The following is a 12494-nucleotide window of genomic DNA, read 5'->3' on the forward strand; positions in this document are numbered from 1 at the left end:
CTTACATTTCAATGTTTTTCTTTAAAATGAGTGAGTTGTGTATGGGTGGGGTAGGGTGGTGGTGTTTAAATGCTTTATTAACAAGGGAAAAAATGCACTAGAACCAACTTATTTATCTTCATCTTTTCCTTCCTCTTCCTTCTCCTCCTCCTCTTCTTCCTCTTCCTCCTCCTCCTCTTCATCCTCTTCCTTATCATCATCATCTTCCTCTTCCTTCTTTGTCTTGCTCTTTTCAACCTTGACCACCCCCTTTTTCGCTGCATCAGGTTTTCCCTTAGCTCTGTAGGCAGCAATATCCTTCTCATACTTCTCCTTCAGCTTGGCAGCCTTCTCCTAGGACTGCTTGCTATCTGCTGCAGATTGTTCCACATCTCTCCTAGTTTCTTCACAACATCACCAATGGATAAGCCTGGATGTTCGCCTTTGATTTTTGGGTGGTACTCAGAACAGAACAAGAAGGACGAGGGAGGCATTGAGGCTCTTGAACTTCTTTTTGGTCTCCCCTTTGGGGGTGGTGGTGTAGGTTTTCATTTCCCTTTCATAACAAGCCTTGTCAGCCTTTGCCATATCTTCACATTTCCCCTTTTCTTTAGCAGACATGGTCTTCCACCTCTCTGAGCACTTCTTGGAGAACTCTGAGAAGTTGACAGAAGCATCCGGGTGCTTCTTCTTGTGCTCCTCCCGGCAAGTTTGCACAAAGAATGCATATGAGGACATTTTGCCTCTCGGCTTTTTAGGATCTCCCTTGCCCATGTTTAGTTGATTTTCCTCCGTGAGACACAAAGTCACCCAGTGCCCGTCCTGCTCTCATTTGTCCAGCCACTGTCTCTATGGAGCCCAATGCACTGCAATGGCTGTGAGAGCGGGAGCCAGACGTCGTCTGTATTTCATGAGCTTTTCTTCTGATCATTTATTGCAGGAAGCGTGGAGGTCCTTGAGCTCACAAATGGGGGAACCAGGAACGCTAAACACACATGGCTGTCCCTTCAAAGGGAAGATGTACAACCTGTTATTCACCAAGAAGGCTGGAAGCAGACCTGGTTAATAGCCTGATGACCCCTGCACTACCTGTGTGGCTGAGACTACACCAGATCCTTCCCCGGACCCTTATCGTGAGCTAGTTTTTCTTAGCCAGTCTACACAACCCATGTTTACAGAAGGTGTCAGACGTAGTCAGGCTATAGAAGACATCTTTATGGAAGGTGCACATGTACTTTACAATGACTTTTGAGGTGGTCACATCTGATCTGTATTTAGCTTATTCTGTTCCTCAAGGAGATTTATGCAAGCTTTATTGGACAGACAGGCTCGAGTTAGCTGTTACCAGGAGTGTTTTCACCAACTTGTGTTGTGCTTAAACATGCCTAAAATACTAAGGATTAGCGCCCCAAAGTTTGAGCCAACATTGACTATTTAGTTGTGCTGAGCTGTCCTGGCTTCTCCTCTCCCACAGATGGTTACTCCGCTGGCCATGGTGGTCGTGAAACCCACTCACAGTTTGTTACCATGTAGTAACATTTTAAAAACTGTTTCCAAGGCCTTGGGGTACATCTTCAGGTCACTGATTGGAAATTTCTCTGACTTTTTGCCATGGTCACTCATAGCTGTAAACTTCCCTGTCTGAACTGCCTTTGCTCCATACCAAGGGTTCTAGTAACGCGTGTTTCATTTTCAACTGATTACAGAAATGTTTTAAGCCTTTCCCCTATGGTTTTCTTCAGTGACTGCACAGGCCATTCAAGAATGTAGTTCAAGCTCTATGTGTTCATATAGTGTCTGTCATTGCTCTTGTTACTAGTTTAAGTTTGACTTATGGTCCGGAACATTGTTTCTTTCAGAGAAAGTCTTTGTGTGCTGAGTGGGTGAGCATCCTGCAGCTCTCTGGTGGAATGTCCTCCAGATAAATGTGTCATCCTTCTGGTGTATGAGACAACTTTAGCCTGAGGGGCTGGGGGTAGGTTTGATCGGACTCATCTCTCTATTTAAGTTGCCCACTAGTATTGACGCTAAGTTTATTTATACCTGTATGACCAGTGTTTGTTTTATGGAATTGGGTGTACTAACATTTGAGTATATATGTTTATACTCATTGTGTCTAATTGATAGTCTGCAACTTTTATTTAAAAATTTACTGGCTTAAAACACTCTTTTGACCAATTCTGGCTTGATACTTGCCATGTTAGATCAAGAATGGTTATTCCTTCTTGTTTCTGGTCTCTGTCTGCTTGGAATATAGTGTTTTGTCCTTTGGCATTCGATCTGTGGGTCCTTATGGATTCAATGTGTCAGCATTAAGGCAGCAGGTAGTTAGATCTGTGACTTCATCCAGTCAGCTCATTCTCATGATTTAATTGGAGTGTGTAGCCCATTGACATTTGGATTGTTATTGAGAGGAATTTGATGGTACCTGTAATTTTATTTATGTCATCTGGCAGGTTCATATACTGCTTGTCTTTTTCTTTCTCCCATATTTGTGTTAGGGATTTACTTAGTTGGATGATGTCTGATTCTTCATTAGTTCTCACTTATATGTCTATTGTTCTCATGAGATTTGTTATTTCATTGTCTCTTGTTCTGGGACCGCCTTTCTTCTTGCTCTGTGTGTAGGGGTTTTGTTTTGTTTTTAATCTATCTTCTGAAGTGCTGGCTTGGTAGTCATGACTTGCTTTAGTTGGTACTTATCTTTAATATTTATTTCTTCATTAACTTAAAAAGGTTTCTTTGGTGGGGGCTGGAGAGATGTCTTGGTGATTAGGAATGCTTGCTGCTCTTCCAGCATTAAAAAAATGAGATATTTTTGCTGATACAATAATTTTGTTTGACAGTGTTTACTTTCAGGGCTTGAACTGCATGCACTATCTAATACTTTCCTAGATTTTAGTGTTTCTGTTGTTAGATCTAATGTTATTCTGATAAACATGTCTTTGTAAATGAGTTGGCTCTTTTGCTATATTAAAATAATTTATTTTTATTTTATGTACATTGGTGTTTTGATGGTATATAAATCTGTATGAAGGAGTCAGATCCTCTGGGACAGGAATAACAGACAGTTTTGAGCTGCCATGTGTATGCTGGGAAATGAACCCTGGTCCTCTGGAAAAGCAACCAGTGCTCTTACCTGCTGCACCATCTCTCCAGTCATTTTTTGGTACTTTCATTATTTGTCTTCATCAGTGTTCTGTTGCTGTGAAGAGACACCATGACCATGGCAACTCTTATATAAAAGAAAACATTTTACTGAGGCTTGCTTATAGTCTCAGAGGTTTAGTCCATTATCATCATGGTGGACATAAAGTTGGAGAAGTGGAAAACTTCTACTTTCAGATCTGCAGACATCAGGAAGATAGAGAGAGCCTTTGGGCCTGGCTTGGGCTTCTGAAGTCAAAGCCTATGCCCAGTGAAGCACATCCTCCAACGAAGCCAACCTATTCCGTCAAGCCACACCTCCTAATTCCTTTCAAGTAATGCCACACCCTGGTGACCAAGCAGTCAAATCTGTGAGCCTATGGGGACCACTCATATTCACTCACATTTCAGTCTCTGGTCCCCACAGGCCTCTCACCACACCATAATGAAAAATACATTCTTAGTCCAGCTTCAAAAGCCCCATAGTCTATTACAGTTTCAACACTGTTAAAAGTCCAAAATTCAAAGTCTCTTCGGAGACCCAAGGTAATCTTTTAGCTGTAACCCCTGTAAAATAAAAACCAAAGAGCAGATCACATGCTTCCAACATACAATGGCACATCACCATTTCCAAAAGTCAGAAAAGGGAGGATAGCAATGAAATACTGGGCCAAAGCAAGACACAATCCAGCAGGCAAACTCCAAATTCTGAATCTCCATGCCTGATGTCGAAGTGCTCTTCCGATCTCCAACTCCTTTCAACTTTGTTGACTGCAACACACTTCCCTCTCTTGGGTTGGTTCTATGCTGTGTTAGCAGCTCTTCTTAGCAGGTATCCCACAGCTCTGGAATCTTCATCATCTTGGGGTCTCCAAGGCTATCCAGGTTTCACATTTACATCTTTATGCAGTGGCCTCTCTGGGGGCTCCATGGCAGGGACACTCCTGACACACACCTGGCCTCAGTGGCTTTCCTTAGCTGCAGATGGAGATGCCACAATCCCTATCTTGTATTCTTGACTCTAAAGCCAGAACCACATGGCCAACTCGGCCAAGTTCTATTGTTTGCTGGGTCAAGAAAATGGCTCCCTCTTTCAAAGAGCCAGAGATGGTAGAAGACACCAAGGAAGCAATGTCTCTCAGACACAACAGGACTGATACACATATGAACTCACAGAGACTGGGACAGCACACATAAGCCCTGCACAGCTTCAAGCTGGACAAAATCCCAACACTGAGAAAGGAAGTGGACACAAAGTCCTACCCCTGACCAAGAAGATATCTGCACTTGATATCTGCTGTGAAAAGGAAAATCAGTTTTCTCTAGTGGGTTGTCACTGTGGTAATTTTATTGTTTCATTGGTTTTTGTTTGTTTGTTTGAATTTTCAGTTCTTTTTTTAATTTTGAGAGAGACTATGACGTTGAGAGGGTACAGAGATAGGGAGGATCAACCTTCCTGATGCTGAGACCCTATAAACAGTTCCTCATGTTGTGGTGACTCCCGACCAGAACGTTATTTCATTGTTTCTTTATAACTGAATTTTGGTATTGTTATAAATCATATTGTAAATATCTGTTATATAGTATATCTGATAGGTAACCCCTGTGGAAGGGTTGTTTAATTCCCAGAAGGATCCCGACCCACAGGTTAAGAACTACTGAAGGAGCTAGGGTGGGGAGAAAGAATACAAGCAACTTATATTACATTACATAGTAATCATTAAAAAGTCATTTATTAAAGTCCTTACAGCATGCCATTCCACTGTGTTCTGGTGACACAAACATGAGAAATACTGAATCTTGTCCTCAAAAACAAAAACAAAGTCAGCGTCTGAGGGACAGGTTCAGTGATGGGAGAGGGTGTGTCAGGAAGTCATCTCAGTGACATGGGCACACATAATAACATGGCTGTTTCATCCACGCTTCCTTCTCATTCACTAAGCTGTGGGAAGGAACAGGCACGTTAGTCAGTTGGCATGCTGGCGCTCTGAAGGACTGGACTTCTTTATTGGTAGAGATTTAGCTCAAGGACTTCCCATCGTGTGTTTGTGGGCCGGCTCTAACCTGGCATGAGGTTCTGTGATAACCCAAATTTGTCAGCTATTCACAGACCCCCACCCCCACCCCCAGCCCAGGCATGGTGACACATACCTTTAATCCCAGCCTTCCAGAGGCAGAAACAAGTAGATCTCTATGAGTTCTAGGCTAAGTTGATTGGCATATAGAGAATCCCAGGACAGCCAGGACTCTCTCTCTCTCTCTCTCTCTCTCTCTCTCTCTCTCTCCTTCCCTCCCTCTTTTGTATAACATATTCTTATCATGTTTTATCTCTCCTCTAGCTCCACCCAGCTCCTCCATACTACCCAATTCATGTTTTCTCTCTTTCTCAAAAATCAAAACAAACAAAAAAACCCCAACAAGATAAACAAAATAACAAAACAAAATTTAAAATCCTACTTTAAAAAAAAAGGAGCTTATTGTGTTTGCCAGCTATTCCTAGGCATGGATCCTGCCATGAAATGTGGTTGACATACCCAGAAACAACACACTAGTGAAAACGGATTTTCCTTTTCCTAGCAGATATCAATTGCAGATATCCTCTTAGTCAGGGGTAGGACTTTGTGTCCACTTCCTTTCTCAGTGCTGGGATTTTGTCCAGCTTGAAGCTGTGCAGGGCTTGTGTGTGCTGTCCTGGTCTCTGTGAGTTCATATGTGCATCAGTCCTGTTGTGTCTGAGAGCCACTGTTTCTTGGTGTTGTCTACCACGTCTGGCTCTTTCAATCTTCCTGCCTCCTTTTCTGCATTGATTCCTAAGGCTTGAGGGGAGGGGCTCGATGAAGACATCCCATTTAGAGCTGAGTGCTCCAGAGTCTCTCACTCACACCATCCACTGTGGGTCTCTGTGTTAATTCCCATCTACCATGAGAAACTTCTCTGAGGAGGTTTGGGTGAGGCGTTGATCTATGGGGGAAAGCAGCACGTCATTAGGAGTCATTTTGACAGCCATTGCTGTTTCTTTAGCAAAATAATAGTAGCTGGGTTTCCCCTAGGGCCCATGACCTATCTAGTATTGAGTTCTTAGCCTATTAGCAGTGTCAGATATGAGCCCCATCTCTAAAGTGCAGCCCAAATACACTTTTAAAAGTGGTTGCTTACTACCACAACATTTATGTCATGGTTGTAGTACTATACATTGCAGCTAGGTTACTGTTGTAGGTTGCAGGGTTTTTGGATGGTGACATTGGTGATTATTTTCTCCTCCCATAGCATGCAGAGAACCTTACGAGAACCGTGAGTGCCAGTTAATAGGGGTCTGTGTTTAAGTTAGACAGCGCCTTGACTTCTCTGTATTTGTGACAACATAAGTAAGTGTTGTCTTCAAATAAGGTCTCACCATCAGGTTATGGAGAGCAACCAATGGCCTTGGCAATAACCTGAGATGTTTTGGGTTCCAAGGGATGCATAGCCAATGAGTCAACAAGATGTAACCATTCCTGGCACAGAAATTTTTACTTGATGGCATAAAATGTTTAGTTGGGGCATTGTCTCCATTTAGATTCCTTTCATATACAAATGTTTTGGGAAGCTTCTACAATAGTATGCTTCCATATTTGGGGGTGTGCAGGATAAAGGAGGGAATATGGGTAAGGACTTTTGCGACCTCATTTTTAACATCTCCTTTATCTGCAGGCAGGTTTATGAACTAGCAGAAGTTCAGGAGGCGCTGTCCAGGTGCTGAAACACGGCGTGAAAACCTAGACTCTGCATTTCTGTTTCTGCAGAACACGGAGCTTTTCTCGGTTTTGGAATGATGCATTCTGGTATTTTGTTGTTGTTATTTTGAGATGGAGTCTTATTCTGTAGGCCAGGATGTCTATGACCTCAGTATGTAGCCAGTCCAGACTCAAGTTTGTGACAATTTGGCCTCAGTCTCTTAAATGCCAGGATTACAAATGTAAGCAAGAGTACAACACCCTGTTTTTTGTTTTGTTTTGTTTTGTTTTGTTTTGTTTTGTTGTTGTTTTGTTTTTGAGATAGGGTTTCACTATGCCCTGGAACACCCTATGTAGACCAGGCTAACTTCCAACTCACAGAGATCAATCTGACTTGGCTCCCTGAGTGCTGGAATTACAGATGTGCACCACCCATGCCTGGTTACTGTGTTCTTGAGAGAGAGAGAGAGAAAGAGAGAGAGAGAGAGACAGAGAGACAGACAGACAGACAGACAGACAGACACAGACACAGACAGAGAGAGACAGAGAGGCAGAGAGAGAGACAGAGACAGAAAGACAGTCAGAGAGAAACAGAGAGACAGACAGAGAGGCAGAGAGAGACACACACAGAGAGAGACAGAGAGGGAGGGGGAAGGGAGGGGGAAAAGGAAAAAAGAAAACAAAACACAAACATAAAAATGTATTATTTGTTGGATGTAGATGTGTTTGTGGACATGAGTGAGCCATGATGTGTGTGTAGGTTAGATCACACTTGAGGGTGTTGGTTCTCTCCCTCCACCATGTTATTCCCAGCACGGAGCCTAGGATGTCAGGCTTGGCAGCAGGCACCTTAATCCACTGAGCTGTCTCTTCAGTCCAGTACTGGTTTTCTTGAACAAAGTCCTTCATGATCACAGAAACACACAACATGTATATGGAAAAAGTTGTGTCTACTTATGTGATAAACTGTATTGCATAATAAAAACACAAGTGGTTTGCATGAAGATCTAGCTACTCTACATTTCTCATTCCTCTACACTGTCTATTCTAGGATTAGAACCCAGATTTAAGAAGGAAATTACAGCAAGGGGCTGGTGGCGCATGTCTTTAATCCCAGCACTTGGGAGGCAGAGGTAGGCAGATTTCTGAGTTCAAGGCCAGCCTGGCCTACAAAGTGAGTTCTAGGACAGCCAGGGCTACACAGAGAAACTCTGTCTAAGGAGGAAGGAAATCACAGAGATTCATATTTAACCTGCTTACTTAATAAAAATGTAGCAGATTCAATGATGAAAATTTCATAGTAAATAACATTATATAGATGGATGGGTGGATGGATGGATATAGATACACAATTTTCATTTCACAAAGGAGCATTTTCCTTTTGCTGAAGATGTAGCCAAAGGCAAGTCTTTTTAAAGGCAAGCTTGGACCCCATTATTAATAATTTCCCAACTGAAAATGATCCACAGGGCTGAGGAGATGGCTTAGTCATTGAAGAGCTTGCTGTTCAAGCATGAGAGCTGAAGTTTGGGTTCTCAGCACTCACGTAAAAATTGAGTATGGTAGCATGTTCCTGTAAACCTAGCTTCGAGGAGGCAGAGAAAGGAAGATCTCTGGGGATGTTTTAGCCAGCTGGTTTTCATATCTCATTTCAAGTCATTCCATAGGTAGAGACTAAAATGGCAGGAAGAATGTTTTTGGATTGAAAACATTAGCAAATATCCTACTGTTTCCTCTGTTATAATGATCAAGAGTCAACAAAGCCTTATGAAAATTAATGTTAATTGTGAGTGTGATGGGGTTCGGAGTCACCATGGAAACCTCTGCGCATGTCTGGATGTATCTAGGCATGATATAGGATTAAAATATAATTGCAGAAACACAGGATCCACCTTTTGAAAGTTCAAATTCATTTGAAAGGAAGGGGCCTAAACTGAAAATGCCCCTGGAGGGGGTTCTTTGCTCAAAAACAGATTCCAAGGAAGTCGTTTCCCTGGGGTAGCACACAAGGGGTGACAGAAAGTGTGGTGTGAGGAGACAGACTTCATCGTGAGAGGGCAGCCAAATTTGGCAGTGTCATCCATGAGGTAATGGTGTTTCAGACCTGAAAGATGCAAAGTTGAGCGCAGCATGGAGTTCTCTGTCAGGATTTCAGAAGGCTACCGAAGCCAGGCAATATATGGCCAGGGTGGACTCTTTCAAGATTGCAAGCAGGGTGTTGGAGGTGCATTCACTAAGGGAATGTCTACTGAGAAAAACTGCAGTGATGGAGGAGCACTGGCCCAAGAGAGAAAGGTGGCAGAGATGGAGGGACAGGACTGGCCAAGATGACTCAGTCATGAGCTCCAGATGTCTGGTCTGGAGCTTCGGGATTTGCTGCTAACCTGATAGGCTTTAGCGTTGGCTTGGTCTGATCATTCACTGCTATGTTTCCACTATTCTGATTTGGAATGGGAATGTTTGTTCTGTACTATTATATATTGGAATATAGAACTTAAAAAAAAACTATTATACAGATATCCATACTTAAGAAATCATGTTGTATTCTAGATGAAACTTAGGTTTTTGGACCTTTAAACAGTGTTGACACTGTTAAAGATTATGAGACTATTTGAAGTTGACTGTATGTACTCTGCATTATAAGATAGATAGGGACCTCTTGGGGCAAGAGGTAGAAGGCGATGGCTTAAACGTGGTGTGTTTGAAAGTTAGATTGACAGGCTGGAGAGATAGCTCAGTGGTTAAGAGCACTGACTGCTCTTCCACAGGTCCCGAGTTCAATTCCCAGCAACCACATGGTGGCTCACAACTATCTGTAATAGGATTTGATGCCCTCTTCTGGTGTGTCTGAAGACAGCTACAGTGTACTCATATACATAAAATAAATTAAAAATTCTAAAAACAAAAGTTAGATTGATAAGGGGTGGAACTGTGGTAGTTGAGCTTGATTGTCAACTAGTATATAGAACTGGAACCATAGGACAAACATGGGCACATCTGTGAGGGCTTTCTAGATTAGGTTACCTGTGGAGAAGACCTAAGTATGAGATGTATCATCCTATGGGCTGGATTCCCGGACTGAATACAAAGGAGGAAGTGAGCTGAGCACCTGCATTCCTCTTTCCCTGCTTCTGTTTGTGGATGTAGCATGGCCAGCCATCACAACCTCCCCTTCCATGATGTCTTCAGAGATGACACCCTTGATGTGTGAGCAAGCATAATCTTTTCCATAAGACACTTATCCAGTGTTTTGTTGCACCAGTGAGACAATGTTTAATACCACACCCCAAAGAATGGAGTCACCCATAGCTCTGGCATAAGACTAATGCTAATTCAATAGAGACAAACCCATACTCTCTCTTGGATCAAACCCCTGTTCAACTGCTGCTGCTTGGCAGGTATGCATTAAGTGGGTGGAGCTTCACAGACGGGCCCTTTCTAGTCTGTAAAATATAGTGAAATAGGTAAATTCAGCAGATGTAAGTGATAAAGTATAAATAGTAAAATGCCACATAAAGACACCGAGTGATGATCGTCTTAAATGATTTGGGAAAAGTGAAGCAAATATACAATGGTGTTGTTACAGTGATTACTTCACATTCATAATGAAGTTAATTGTGTTGGCATAGATGAGGTAAGGGTGTGATTACTTGTAGGTTGGCAAAGTGTTTGAAGGAAAAGGAAGATACAGGATTCTCAGACAGAAGAGGTTAAAATAGTTCGAGTAGGTGCCTGGAGAAATCTAATGAAATCTGCTTAAAATTCTTACTTAGAGCTTTAAAAAAAAACTTTTAATGTTTTCTTAGCAAATGTTAATGATATAATAATAGGTTTCATAATGCATATAATTTATTTTTAATAATATTTACATCCCTATTATCTAATTATATCCGTCTCACTTCTGGTGATCCTGTTCTTCCCAACTGGTCATCTTCAACTTTCACGTGGGTTTTTTTTCTTGTTTGTTTGATGACCAATGAGTTTATTTGGGGTTATTTACAGGAACGTAGGCTATGGACTATTGACAGAGGCATGGATGGATGACTTATCAGTGGCTACATCACTGAAGGGACTGTGTCCGTTCCCCCCCTTTTTAAGAGCATGTGACCAAAGAGCAATTACTAGAAGGGATTTATAGACAACACTTTTCTTTCAGTATTCAGAAGATCTATAGGCCATTTCCCTGTTCCCTCTGTGGATAGAAATATCTGGGAAGAGTCCAGAAAAGTGCAGTGGCCCTATCTAGAATTCTAGAAGACAGAAGTCTCTGGTCAAAAGAGTCTTTGTTGTTATCAGAGTGGCGGACTTTGAGAGGTGAGAATTCCAGCCTAAGGTCTTACGTTTTTGGAAAAGCAAACCTGCCAGCACTAACTTACATATGGTAGCTGGAGAAACCAGACAGAGATCACTGGCCTTTCAAAGATATCCCCTTACTCTGGGATGTTAGGACCTTCTTCCAAGCTTCCTTCACATCCTTGTTTCTCAGAGTGTAGATGAGTGGGTTGAGGAGCGGGGTGAAGACACAGTAGAAGAGGGACAGGAACTCGGACTGAGTGTTGTTGCCTGGTGGCTGGAGGTACGTGTACATACCAGGTCCAAAGTACATGGTGACCACGAGCAAGTGAGAAGTGCATGTGCTCAAAGCCTTGCGCCTTCCCTCAGCTGAGGGTAACTTCAGCACAGCCCTAGCAATGAAGATGTAAGAGATGAGCACTGTCAAAGGAGACACTATTCCAAAAGGAATAGCTCCCAAGGCTAGGGACAGGTCGTTTGTGGTGGTGTCACTACATGCCAGTTTAATCAAAGCAGGCACCTCACAGAAGAAGTGGTCCAGTGTGTTTTTCGCACAAAGGGTAAGGTAGAGGGTGAGTGTAGCTTGAACCAGAGAATTGGCCAGGCCACTGGCCCAGCATACAGCTGCCAGCCACACGCATGCCCAGAGATGCATGATGAGCACATATCGGAGGGGACAGCAGATGGCCACATAGCGATCAAAAGCCATTACTGCCAGCAGAGCGCTTTCGGTGCAGCTGGTCCAGTGGAAGAGGTAGGCCTGCGCAATGCAGCTCCAGGAGGCAATTGTCTTTTCTGGGCCCCAGAGATTGACTAGCAACTGTGGGACAATGGTGCACGTGACACAGAGGTCCAGCAGAGACAGGTTGTCTAAGAAGAAGTACATGGGTGTTTGGAGCCTAGGCTCCACCAAAGAGAGGACGATGATAGAGCTGTTTCCTATCATGGTGAAGATGTAGGAGATCAGAAGCACTCCAAAGAGGGGCATCTCCAGCCATGGGTGATCAGAGAAGCCCACCAGAACAAATGTGTCGGGGAAACTCACATTCTGCCTTTCTGTGGTCACCTGCATTGTGTATGCCTGTATGGGAAAAGACAATATTTGAAGGTAAAAAACATTTTTCCCTTTTAATAAGTCCAAGGCAACATCTTCAAAAAGCCCACTGAATTTGTGATGTTGTGTTAGAGAGATATTCTCCACGGGTGCTTTGAATAGTTTCCCAGAACCTAGCTGGTTTCATATATTGCTCAGCAGTTAAATTACAAGTCAGGTTAGAGTGAAACTATCCAAGGTATAATGAAGATATTTACCCAAAGCCTCATCTCTCAACTAGGGATTTGTTCGCAAGCCTCACTCTGCCT

General features: G+C 42.8%; 1 protein-coding gene and 1 pseudogene across 1 annotated transcript; both read right to left on the reverse strand.

Annotated features, from left to right (window-relative positions):
* Positions 1–876, reverse strand: Gm12261 (predicted gene 12261; annotated as a pseudogene).
* Positions 11245–12204, reverse strand: Olfr223 (olfactory receptor 223). Its single transcript, NM_146429.1, has one exon. The coding sequence runs from the start codon at positions 12202–12204 to the stop codon at positions 11245–11247; it is 960 nt and encodes a 319-aa protein (NP_666640.1).
* Positions 12205–12494: the final 290 nt, after the last annotated feature.

This window comes from Mus musculus, chromosome 11 (assembly GCF_000001635.26).
Source record: "Mus musculus strain C57BL/6J chromosome 11, GRCm38.p6 C57BL/6J".
Lineage (NCBI taxonomy): Eukaryota > Metazoa > Chordata > Mammalia > Rodentia > Muridae > Mus > Mus musculus.

Excerpts from the sequence above, each read along its gene's own strand:
- Olfr223 (NM_146429.1), bottom strand. The coding sequence starts at position 12,204 with ATGCAGGTGACCACAGAAAGGCAGAATGTGAGTTTCCCCGACACATTT.